General features: G+C 43.9%; 2 protein-coding genes across 4 annotated transcripts in view; one reads left to right on the forward strand and one right to left on the reverse strand.

The window, feature by feature from the left end:
• LOC119410544 (centrosomal protein of 164 kDa) overlaps positions 1-6,300 on the forward strand; it is a 30,484-nt gene extending 24,184 nt beyond the window's left edge. Inside the window, exons 21-27 of the mRNA XM_037677424.1 lie at positions 61-238; positions 326-430; positions 578-680; positions 1,848-2,204; positions 2,287-2,341; positions 2,452-2,544; positions 5,873-6,300. Of these exons, the coding sequence (XP_037533352.1) occupies positions 61-238; positions 326-430; positions 578-680; positions 1,848-2,204; positions 2,287-2,341; positions 2,452-2,544; positions 5,873-5,969 (988 nt within the window). The 3' untranslated portion in view covers positions 5,970-6,300. The remainder of the gene's footprint in view (positions 1-60; positions 239-325; positions 431-577; positions 681-1,847; positions 2,205-2,286; positions 2,342-2,451; positions 2,545-5,872) is intronic.
• Positions 6,301-6,806: 506 nt separating this feature from the next.
• The window catches only part of sidt2 (SID1 transmembrane family, member 2), a 42,288-nt gene continuing 36,388 nt past the window's right edge, over positions 6,807-12,706 (reverse strand). For all 3 annotated transcript variants that reach the window (XM_037677426.1, XM_037677425.1, XM_037677428.1), the window contains 6 exons: positions 10,958-11,034; positions 10,747-10,793; positions 10,565-10,670; positions 10,377-10,487; positions 10,173-10,286; positions 6,807-7,081 (listed from right to left, as the gene is read on the reverse strand). In XM_037677426.1, coding sequence (XP_037533354.1) covers positions 7,019-7,081; positions 10,173-10,286; positions 10,377-10,487; positions 10,565-10,670; positions 10,747-10,793; positions 10,958-11,034 — 518 coding nt within the window. In that variant the 3' untranslated portion in view covers positions 6,807-7,018. The remainder of the gene's footprint in view (positions 7,082-10,172; positions 10,287-10,376; positions 10,488-10,564; positions 10,671-10,746; positions 10,794-10,957; positions 11,035-12,706) is intronic.

Consider the following 12,706-nt stretch of genomic DNA (forward strand, 5'->3'; position numbering starts at 1 on the left):
GAACAAAATGTGTTTGACTGTTTGTCTGAAAATATAATCATCCTGATTATTGGTTGTCAGGTTTCGGCGTTATGTGTCCTCACACGGCACCTCCATCCAGAAGACCAAAGTCTTCCTGCAGAGAGAGAGCAGCCGTCTGATGGAGAGACAGGCAGCTCTGCAGGCAGCACAGACGAGCAGCTCTCAGGACCCCACACTGGGAGGACTGACGGAGGAGATGATGAGCACCCTCCAGCAGGTGCAGGAAGGACCTGAAGAAGCCTGACTGGGCCGATAATCAGAAACAGAAGCACCAAACAACAATTTCTCTCTCTGATTCCTTTAGGAGTCCAGAGACGTGGCCGAGCTGCAGCGGACAGTTCAGAGAGGAAACTCCCTGCTCAGGAAGAAGGAGGAGCAGCTGCAGCAGCTGGAGAGCTCCATGGCTGAGGTCAGGAGAAAACTGTTACAGATGTTCCTCCTGAGATCTTACTGTTGCATCAAGCTCTGTTCATAACGGGCACTTTGGATATTCTCTGTTTTTTGTTTGTTCCTTATTAGAAAGTCAGTGTGAGCCTGAGTGGTTTTCTTCTTTCAGCCCGTGTTTGATGATCCGTCTCTTCTGGCTGAAGACAGAAAGGTAACGTTTGATGTGAGCGAGTCAGACATCAGCAGCACCACAGAGCCACCGCACGGCACAGGTGACCGCCAACACAACAAAGAAATGGAACGAAGAGGAAATCATGTTTTCGTACAGATTTATTCACATGACAGAGATTAACATTGTTCTGTCTTGTGCTGCTTTAGTTTCAGTGTTTTAATAAAAAACATGGACTTGATGTCAGACTCTAGATATCCAGCTGGAAACAAGTGGTACGCTGTCCCTCTGAGGGATTTGAATAGTGAATGCAGTTTTCTAGATAAATGTTTTTCTGGGCTGGAATTGAACAGGGAATGGAAATAATGCAAGATATGAAAGTGGGCAGGAGTTGCTGTAGAGAAGAACAGAGGGACACACACTCAGAGTGGTGGCCATCTTGTTTGTTTGATGTAGCAACCCATTTTTTGATGGCGACCTTTCTTACGACTCGATGTAGCCACAGACTAAAACAGAAGTCGGCACGTTGCGTATTTTTCGTTATCCAGCTCATAAGATGGATGGACATATATGGTGGCAGCCTTCTTTAATTTTGACGTGTTAACCCCATTTTTGAAACAAATCACTCCTAGATGCAGCCCCACACCAAAATGAAAGACACTACCTCACTTATTTTTTAATTTATGCTCGCAACACAGACGGACAGATGAATGGAAGGAGTTTCCAGTTGTCCCTCTTCACTCTGGGGGGGAACTGCATTTACTCGTTTGTCTTTTCCACCAAATCTTTGGATCCTGTCTTTTTCACTTTTATTCTCTAATTTTATTCCAATAAATGGAAACTGTGCACTCACGTAGCACAGAGCATCTACCGTAGGGATTCTCTTCTGGATTTCTTCTCGTAAAACTTCAACTCAAGAATGATTATTTTAATGAACACGTGCTCATTTTTGCAAACTTGTTGTGCAGTTGACAGTTTATTGATGAGTACGGCTCAGATTGATCACTGCAGGATGATCCAGCTCATCCATTTGTGTTCACAGAGCAACGTTTGAGCTCACCACCAAAGCAGCAGCTCCATGCCCCGACACGCCCAGTCCTGTTTGCAGCACGCAGGGGCTCAATGAGGCCAAACATGAAACTGTCAATAATTATTAATGCCAACCCTGTTGTCTGTTAGCAAAATATCTACTAAACCACTAGACAGATTGTATTGAAACTTTCCAGATGCACTCATGTCTGCAACGTTTCTGTTCTCGTTCTTCCATCAGGTCATCCCTCTGTCCCGGCCAAAGTCCAGCAGCTAGCAGAGTCCCTGCAGCAGATCTCAGGCCAGCTCAACACGGTTCTGAGCGCTCTGGGTTCACTGGCCCCGGGGGAGAGCAGCACACCTTACACCCCTCTCTCCACACTTCACTCCAGACTACCTCCCACCTCTGTGTCAGTTCTTCCCCAGACTCACAGCTGGGCCCCCAGCTCCTTCGTCCCTCCTCCAGCTGCGAGGCTCCCGGAGCCCCTCTGGAGCTGGGGGCCTCAGAGCAGCTCTCCTCTCTTCAGCAGCCCCATCGGCAGCAGCCTGAGAGCCTCAGAGGACCTCATTAACAGCAGATGGAGACAGATATTCCCTGGTATGTATATTTGAACACAACACCAACTCTTGTTTGGATTCTGTTCCAGTTTGTGGTTCTGAACTGTTCTCATGTTCTCCAGGAGCAGCTGTTGATCCGAAGACCTCCCCAGCTTACCCATCACACACTCCTGTCAGGTAAGACCGCCCGCAGCAAACGTTGGCTCATGACAGGTTAGAAAACGACCTCCACATTCAAAATGTTCCATCACTCATCCTTAAAGTGTGTTTGTGTGTCGTGCACGCAGCCTGAGGTCGGTGGAGGCGGACGGCCAGCGGCTGCAGGGACTGATCGATGGCAACAAGAGGTGGCTGGACCTGCGCAGGAAAGACACCAGCATGTATCCTTCTGGCACCACTTCAGTCACAAACATGATCGGGGGGCTGAGAACTCAAACCAGTTGTGTTGTAACACATCGTACATCACAAGGCTTTAAAATGTTTTAGTTCATTTAAATCTGAAATTGTATTTTGCTAATGTAAAAGCACATTAAATTCAGGAATACATTAATTTCTTTAAGTTGTTTGAAAGCCTGATAAACTGTTTTTATTGCGACGTTAAAAAAACAGACACAAAAGGAGCGTAAATAAACCCGCTCCCTGGAGTAACGTTGTAAACACACATCAGAAGGTATGATGGTATAGTCTCTGTCCAAAACTTCTGATCTGCTCAAAATACTTTAAAGAAACTTCATACTCCTGTGCATCGTCACTAGATGGAGTGTTGCGTACACTTTTCAAAACTAAATTGTCTTAAATGGGACTACGCTGGTTTGTTCACCTGTTCGGTTTGTGCACATCTTCAACAAAATACAGCTGTGGATTATTTTTCCAAGTTAGTCTCATTAACCCATATTTCGCTAACTAAAACGTTAGCTTCGCTAATGCTAAACAGGTAAAAAAAAAATTAAAAAAAAGTTAAAACTAACGTTAAACCGCTCAGACGACTGCGTCACACGTCTTCGTCTCCTTGCAGCTGAAGCTGCGTCGACCAATCACGTCTTGTCACGTGAACACGTCGTAAGCCAATAGCGTGCCTAACGGGCTGTTTGAGACACGCCCACAACAGACAGGAGCAAGATTGTGAATTTGTTTTATTTTATTTTCTAACTTTATTGAACAAAGAACATAGACGGAGTGGTGGCGCAGAGGTTAGAGAAGGTGGGCCTGTGATCAGAAGGTCGTCGGTTCAACTCCCTGCACCGACAACATCAAAATGTGGGTTGAAACGGTGAAGCACCCACACCTGCCTCCACCTTCATTTGCCCCACTCTGGGCCCTTGAGCAAGGCCCTTAACCCCCACCATCTGCTCCCCTAGACAGCAGCTCTGTGCTCCACACAGAGGGCTGTGGTAGCTCGGTGGTCTGTGGTTGTGTCAGGAAGAGCATCCAGAGTAAAAACAATTTCCAAGTCTTCATGCGAGTTAGTTCACTGTGGTGACCCCTGAAGAAGAGAGCAGCCGAAAAAAGATTGAACAAAGAACATGCGTTGGGCAGGCAACTCAATTCAAAAAGAGCATTGCAAATAAAAGAAAGATAATAGTGTTTATGAGCAAGTCATTGTTATAATTGTCTATAAGTATGTAAAGTACGTCTTTCTTAGAGAAGGTGAAACCTAATTTAGCTGAGGTTAATTCTGCTAATGGTTTCCAAAGTTGGCGAAAGCGTTAATTTGCTAAATGAACAATTAGTTCCACTGTTAACGGATTAGCAAAGCAGTGTCCACCACTTCTAACGTAGAGTTGCATTTGGGCCCAAAAAATCCGACCCGACTCGGCCCCAGCCTGTAGCCATCGTTTCTGAACCCCACCCAACCTGACAAATTAACAGTAATTACAGGTTCAAACCCTAAAACACCACAACATTTTTAATTGAGCTTTGACTGCTTATATAGTTATTAATGGTCAGCGGATGTGTGCGGCTAAGTGGGCAGAAGATCAGAGCTGAGGGGGTGTTTGTCCTTTCATGGCCGTCAAAGCTCATTAAACCCCTGCTTCTGTCTGCATTCTGCATTATTCAGACATGGACCCTGCTCTGATGTCTGCAGGATATTTTGGAATCTCACCTGTTTGGGTCGTCGGCCGCGTGCGTCCGCTGAGTGCAGCGGCCGAATGAACGTCCATTTGGGCTTTAGCTGGATCGATGGCAGTGGTCAATCTGAAGATTAACTGAACTTTATTTTACCTCTTTCAAGGCCGATCAGGACGCGGTCAAATGGCCGTGTGTGGCAGGTGATTGTATGGCAAGCCATGTTGCCATATAACTGGATCATCAGCTGCGCGCGTCTGCTGATGCAACCAAAAGCCCGACACCGACCCGGCCCGCACATAAAGCACATTATTATGGCCCGGCCCTAATCCGGGTCTGGTTGGGCTCCGAGTTAGAAATGACAGCTCTACTAACAAGTAATGCGCTTTATGACTAACCACCATGGTCATGGGAAATGGTTGACTTTATGATGCACAAGTAGTGAAGAGTTACAAGAATATGATGTCACAATAAACTGAGGTCATTACACTCCATTATGTGGCTTTGGGGCTGCAGAGTCTCAGAGACCATGTTGGGGCATGTTGTGTTAAACATGATAAATGTTACGTCTGCAGTGAGGCCATAAAACCAAGATTAAACTTGAGAAGCAGCAACCTGCAAAAGTTTGTTGCATCATGCTGGAGCCGTGTGTAATGAAGAAATGTAGCTCAAAATTCATATTGCTTGGAAATAATCAGGCCGAACACTGCTGTATTAGTTTGCTGTTAGTTTGGTGATGCTCTGCATGTGGTACTCTTATCTTTGCAGTTTGTAACTCTAAATCTAAGTCAGGCTAACGTGTTTCAGTGAAAGGTGGTGCCTGCAGCACAGTCTGAATCCTGGATCGACTCAGAACTCTGCAGGGCTGTCAAACCAAAGTTACACAAGTGGGCCAAAATTAAACACTTGGTCCAAGACACGGACCAGTTTCAGTCCAAGCCACGGACCAGTTTCAGTCCAAACATTAACCCCAGTCAGATATCAGAGATCTTTTCTTTTTTCTTCAACAAGAGTTTGATCGGTCTTGTTCGACGGTCTTTGTTTCAGTTCAGTTTATTTTTATAGCATCAAGTCACAGCGGAAGTCGTCTCAGGGCACTGAACAGAAACATTCATGTATAGAAATAAGTTCACATTGTTTATCTGATGTTTCCACATCAAAATCAAAGATGACGGAAAAAATAAATAAAAAATAGCTTCAAAGTTAGCCAGCTGTCACAGGAAGTCTGCACTCCATGAAGTGTTGATCATAAAATGTTTTTCTTTTATGTCATCTTGGAGGGACAGATCAGATCTTAACAAGGGCCATAACTGGCCCGTGGGCCTGGAGTTTGATACTTGTCTTAAAGGGACTCGGAGTAAGATGAACATTGCATTTTAGGACATGTGACAAATAATCCGGAGCATGAAGATCAACAGTTTTAATTGTATAAAGTTTTATTCTGGCCTTTTTTAATGTATTTATTTTTTAGATTTCCTTTGTCAGAAAGAGACTGGTCTGTAACCTGGTTCAGTTTTTGAGCATCATTTAGTCTTTGCAGCTTTTTATTCAGTCCCTTCACCTTTCTTTTAACCTTTGACCTTTACACGTCACACCGTGTAAATGTCTTCAGCTGTCGTTGTCTTTAACTCCGCCCTCCAGACCTCTGTTAACGCGCTACCAAGCCCCGTCCTCCAAGAGCAGCCTGGTCCAGCTGGGTTTGGACGAAAACAACCAGATCAGAGTCTACCATTACTGAGGACACGTCCCCCAGACTCTGACGGGGGGGGGGGCGTTAACGACGTGTCAGCGCCGTGATGTTTTCAGAGACCTTCAGGGAATCCTGCGACAGAGGATGGAGGATTTTATTTTACGCCAAGTACAATCACGCTCCTAAAACCGCAGCTGACATCTGTCCCGTTGCCACAGATGTTTCCAACGCACTCGATGAAACGTCTCGTGGTTTGGCAGAAAAACAAATGTTAAGATCTGATGAGTTTGTGAAGCTGTTAGTTTTTCTTTCTTAATGTTTACACAGCAGGATCCCAGTCCTGACTTTAATATGACTTTGTGCTCATGTGTATATTTTTTCATCATATATTTAAATATACTAGTTTTTATAAATATTCATGTGCGTCAGTTTTATTTAGTTAATCCCTCATGGACACACACGAGAACAAAAAGAGAAGAAAGCACCACGGATCTGAAAAGGGAACTTTAATTCAGTAACCGCTCATCGTTTCACAGTAAAAGACTTCAGTGCAAAATGACCCCAGCAGCCACACGAGGGCCGTCTGGACGGAAATACAATCATGGACACTTCCCGACGAGGACGGCGAGCTAGAGGACCGGGCCGACCCGAGCCCGGTTTGTGACTGATGATCAGAACATTGAAGGCCACCGACAGACGGAAGAAAAAAAAAAACACTCGTTCACACAGTTAGTTTGTAAACACACATGTACAATCATTTCAGTGATGTCTCCTGTCGATGGATTCAGAGCGCACGTCAGAGCACACGTCGCCTTCAGCAGCACGTAAACATGGACCACAACAAGACCGTCCAAGATGGCGGTGAGAGGACAACATGTTTGCATCGCTTGACGTTGATCCAGCTCTTCGTTGGCACATTAGTGTCTGTACAGGTGATTGGGGGAGGGGGTGCTGTCCTCCACCCCCACCTGACTGGCTCTGAGGCTGGTTGAGCGCCTGCAGGATCCGGCTGTGCTTCATGAAAATGAGACGACAAAGAGAAAACGGCGATAAGGCAAAGAGGACGAGCCGAGCTTCTCACAGGAGACCCGATGAGCCTAGAAGACGAAGATCTTGTCTCTCTGGACGGTGTCCAGGTCGTCGTCCATGGTCAGGAGGACCTGAGGAAACGGAAAGGATTGATTAAAGTGGAGCATCTAAATCTGAACTCAAGCCACCCCCTTTGTTGGAGCAGGTGTTGCTGCTGCGCTTTGTGTCGACCAGCCTCTGACTCCATGAACATTCGAGTCAAAAGCACCTGGATGTTCAGATGATGGACTTGTTAGAAGAGCTGCTCATCACCTTCGACAATCTGCCACACGTTAAAGAAAAAACATCACACGAAGACAAGGCAGTGACGGAGCAGCAGAAACACCTGCCAGGAAAACCAAAAAAAGGCAAACAGCACTCAAAGTCTCCATCAGGAGGGATTTAATACTGAATGTTTGTAGTTTTAGAGATGAGTGTTTTTCTGCACTAGATCTGAACTGGGAATGAAAGTAAACCTTAATGTTTGTGGTGGAAGACATTCAAGTGGGCAGAAGTTACTGTGAAAAACAGATTTTTATTTTTTTTAAATAACATTAGAAAAAAAAATGGGTTCACAACCTAACTCCCCCCAAAATAAATAAATAAAATCTAAAAGACGGAAAAGTAAAAGGAGTGGATAAAACCCTCATCTGTTCCCCCAACAGGTCTGGGGATCTGTTCTGTAGTTCCAACAAGGTGTATGCTGAGTTTTTTTAATTTAGATCATCAGAGGCAGCACAGAGCGACTGGTCCTGGTGAGGGGGCGGAGCCACAGCGCTCCATTCAGGCTATTTTTACACTAGTCATGTGACTACGATTGTGCAATACCCATAATAGTACAAACACTTATAGCAGCCCGTGTACTTTTCAATGGCAGCACACTTTTTAGTCGGGTTTAAGTTGGAAGAAAATCGATGAAATGAAATTGAATGACGCCAGGACGACCGTGAAACGTGCGTACCTGAAAGTGACTCAAGGTACAGCCATCTTCCTTACATGGAGTATTTTTATCACATCTGTCAAGTTGAAGACGCAGCCAAAAAAGTCTGATAGCTGGATTAGAGCAATGGGACGAGCTGGATTTGTTTGGGCACAAGCATGACTCGGTCACACACACATCGATAATAATACAACATACACAGATTTTAGATATCGCTGTCTTGAGTTTCATAAAATGATGCACAAACAGTTGCTCAAGCGATGAATGCACAAACTACAGGTGTGAAGACGACTGTATCAAGATCCCCACCTTTTTATCAATTCCACCCACTCCAGTCTGTCGAAGACCTCGATACTCCCGCCAACGTTTCAACTAAGCGGTCGTGTATTTACTGAAGTCAGACGTGCCCACCTTCGCAGCAGGAATGTCTTTTTCTGTGAAGTTATACGACCGAGTGTTGAAGCCACGCCGGTGTGCTCACAGCCAGGTTACTGTCAGAGTGAATTATCTATGCAGATGATGTGCGTGATGTCAGGAGTGGAGGTTTCCATTTAATCCACCACCAGCTGCAACGGTGGAGCCAGTGGGTGGCCAATGGTGGCCTTGAACATTGTAGATTAATCTTTGGCCACTCCAATTACCGTATTTTTCTGCCTATAAGTCTCTGTTTTTTGCATAATTTACATGCCCTGCAACTTACACACCGAAGCGACGTATTTATGGAATTTTCCCCATATTTATAAACCAATATTTGGCTGAGAGATGACTGTTTTCATTCATTATGACTGGAAAAAAAATTGAGCAGTACCACTTTCAGCCACTTGAAAGCAGCAGAGTAATAGCAGTAAGGCATGCCGTTGTATCATGTAATAGATAAACATGGCTATAATGACAAATTCAAAAAATTTCAAGACAAAAACAACTGGACTTTATTTATTATACTTTACTTTATACTTTATTGTTTTTGTCATGAACTTTTTTGAATTTACCATGTCCTGGATGACTGAGAATCTTCACCAGCTATTAATGACACAATCAGCTTGCCACAGAGTTCCCACCTTTGTTCTGCTCGCTGCTCGGAGCGACTGTCAAATCAGCTGCAAAATGCAGCTGATTTGACCATTAAAGAGCATTTATTAAGTAAAAGTTCAACTGAGACACACCTTTGCTATAATTTTGAGCAAAGAAATAATTGTTTCAGGTACTTATCTTGTTAAATTACGAAGAAACGAGCAGCATTCCCCCTTCCTTTTTTCCCTCCCTCTGTGCGCTCTCGGAGCGCCAAGGTAGCGAATACTTCTGAAATGCAGCTGATTTGACCGTTACTCCTTTTATTAAGCAAAAGTTAGACTGAGACACACCTTTACTATAATTTCGAGCAAACAAATAATTGTTTTTAAGTGTTAATCTTGTTAAAGTCCTCCCGTGCACGCCATTTGGCAGCCAATCGATTTTTGGCACAACACCGGCCCATATTTCCAGGTTGTCAGCGGTGAAGCATAATAGATGCGACGTATACGGTGAAGCGACATATTTATGAATTTTTCCACTTTTTTAGACAAATATGGACTGATGCGACTTATAGGGCAGTGCAACATGTACGGTGAAAAATACTGTATTTGAGAAAACTACACTTTTAAGCAATTAAAAACTAGAAAGCAAAGTTTCATTAAAAGATAGGGGTAGTCCATTTACATATTGATAGTTGAGGCCATCTTGGATTTCTCTTTTTATTTCATCAAAGTAGATGGTGGTGGCCATCTTGGATTTTGACATAGCGTTTTTTGTTTTTTTTACACCTATAGGTAGCCACACAAAAAAATAGAAGTCAATGCCTCACTTATTTTTCAACTTAACATGCTCACAACATGCATGGACAGACATGTAGACAGACGGAGGCTATTTCCAATTCTCTCTCTTTGCTCCGTGATGGGGGACAAATATGAAAACTTCGTCAAACTAACTTTTTTCCTGCCTCCATCTGTGCTGCACAGAGTTCTTACAGAAACTGTGATCATTAGCTTCATGTTTGGGGATTTAACTAATATTTCACCATGTAACGCTCCTAACGATGGTATTAGGTGGAAGTAACGCCTTTATTGTGCACATCATGACTGTTATAGTGAGAGTTGTGCACATTTTGTTTTGGATGTGGGCTGGAACAAATTCATTGTTTCCTTTATTTTTAATCAGTAAAATCTGTTTAAAAAATTTCCACTTACAACCAACAAAACAAAACCCACCAGAAAAGATCCAAACATGGCGATGGAGGACAGGAAGTGCCAGATGTCATGGTCGTCGAAGAATGACAACAGGATGCAGTCTCTGTTGTGCTCACGAGACTCTGCTGGAGTTTTCTGTCAGAACAAGAAATTTATGACGTACAAACCAAAAAGAAATAGAACCCGTTCTCACGGCCTAGAATCTGATGCATGTGTGTTGCTGACCTGCCAGGTGCTCAGACCCTGGAAGAAGAAGTAGAGTGCAAATCCCCAAACCACCGCCGTGAAGAGAATACACACCAGCGGCAGACACTTGATTCTCTCGCCGCTCCGAAGCTGAAACACATGAAGAACATGACGAGTAAGAACTGCTGAGCTGCTTCCTGATGGAAAATGCAGCTCTGGGCACGCACCTTCATGATGATGTAGAAGGCAAAGTAGAGCAGCAGGTTGCAGATGGCGATGGCCAGCAGGTAGGAGGCGAAGTCATTGGGTGTTTCTATGAGGCCGTAGGAGGCTCTGCAGAGACGGAGGACAGCAGGTGAACACTGGTCCTGGCTCCACAACGTACGGAAGAAGCCCAACGTTTACTTACAGAGACCAGTTGACGATGTTTCCCATCACGAGCAGAACCATACGGTCCTGACAGACAGAAACCAGAGTTAAAACAAGATCCACTGTGAGTTTTCCAACGTGTTTGTGGGAGTTAACCCATTTAATCCAACAGCTTTAATTGAAGTTATGTAAGTTTCCAATGTGACGGCTCTTGAATAAAAAAAGCTGCAAGTTGTTTGGTTTTTACTCACGATGTACATGGGCCCGCTGCACTGTCGGATGCAGTCTGTGTAGATAACGTAGACAATCCTGCGCAGGACACCAGTGTCTAACGCAAACAAAAAAATATATCCACACGTTCCACGCAAGAAGAAACTTTGAAGTAATCAAACTGAAACCAAGTTGTAGCAAATATAAAGTTTACAAATGTTCTGTTTGAACAGTTCATCACAGCCATTTGTTTATAAAACATGTGTACAGGAGTCCCTCATTACTTCATGGCTTGACTTCTGCAGACTCGCTCTCTCAGGGTTTTTCAAAGTACTGTAAGATTGTACACGATAAAAAAATAATCATGCACTGCCATTTTTGTAGTTTTCTTTCAATAAGCCTATACCATACCATTTTATTTGCACTTAAAACAGCTACAAGGCTAACCAAAGTGCTGTACAGACAGAACAACAGACGACAACACGAAGCAATATACAAAATGAAGTAAATCAAAAATATAGACAAGACAAATAAGCCTACAGTATTTTGCCAGTTTAAAGAACTACGTTACCAAGAAGCCATCAGTTCACTTCCCAGCAGTCAACACTGCTTCCAACCACTGCTTTCTGCAAATGGAGGGAAAGTTTTTGCAGCAAAGTCAGAAGTTCTGTAAGTTCTGTAAGGATCAGCTCACGGGACTGGCAGGAAATAAATCTGAAGCAGAACTCATCCTTCAAGTTGTATCTTCACTGATGAGTAGCTGGGCTGCAGCTGATCTGGACTCAGTGTGACCCGGATCCTGGAGGCTTCAGGGAAAAGACCGCGGCGGGGTTTGGCCTGGTTCTGGTTGCACGGTGCTGGTTTGGAACCGGGCTGAGGTGGTGGAAAATCCTAGGCAGCCTTCCGTGCGGAGTGTCCTTCCTGGAGTGGCAGCACACACTCATCAACCTTGATGGGGCAGTGGGCTTCGTCATGCTGCAGGGTAGCCGAACAGAACCGAGCCCGACCAGAACCGAGCTGGTGAGTACTCATATAAAATTCAGCTGTAGCTGCTGTGCAGTACATATCTGTATGTTGTTAAAATTAGTAGGTTTAAGAGTTTATAGCATTGATTGTGAGCTTTGTCGCTGCAGAGTAGGTCTGCAGAAACAGAACAGAGTCGGACCAGAACCGAGACCTGCAGTTCTGTAGAGCCTGGTAAGTAAAATTTAGTAGCTATATATACAGCACTGTACATATGTTATTGCAAGAGTGTGGGAAGGGTTTCTACAGCCTTAAAATATATATAAATACTAAAATAAATACAACGTTGTTGCTTCGTGGTTTTTCACTTGTTTACATTACATACAATCCGCTAGGGGGCACTATCATGCCAGTAGCACATGTTTTGGGGTTTTATACTCTTCTTGAGGTTGTATGTGTTTTGGTGTTGAGCATGGCAGAACAGTTTTTTTATCAGATCCAAAAGAGAAGTTACTTTTACTAACTAGCATTGGTAGCAGAAGATGGTTAGTAACTACAGAGTTCCACCAACATTTGAAGAAGGAAAGCCTTATGAAAGTTGGAGGAATGAAGTCAACATGAGAGTTACAGACTTGGAGAAGAAAAAGCAAGCGCTTGCAGTCCTGGCACTGTCTGGAAGGGCGCGAGACACGGCAATGGAAATTCTGATAGACTATCTAAATACAGACACTGGAATGACCACATTGAAACTAGATGTAAAATAAACTAAATAATATAAATAATATAATTGTGTGTGTGTGTATATATATATATATATATATATATAT

This window comes from Nematolebias whitei, chromosome 6 (assembly GCF_014905685.2).
Source record: "Nematolebias whitei isolate Nwh7 chromosome 6, NemWhi1, whole genome shotgun sequence".
NCBI lineage: Eukaryota > Metazoa > Chordata > Actinopteri > Cyprinodontiformes > Rivulidae > Nematolebias > Nematolebias whitei.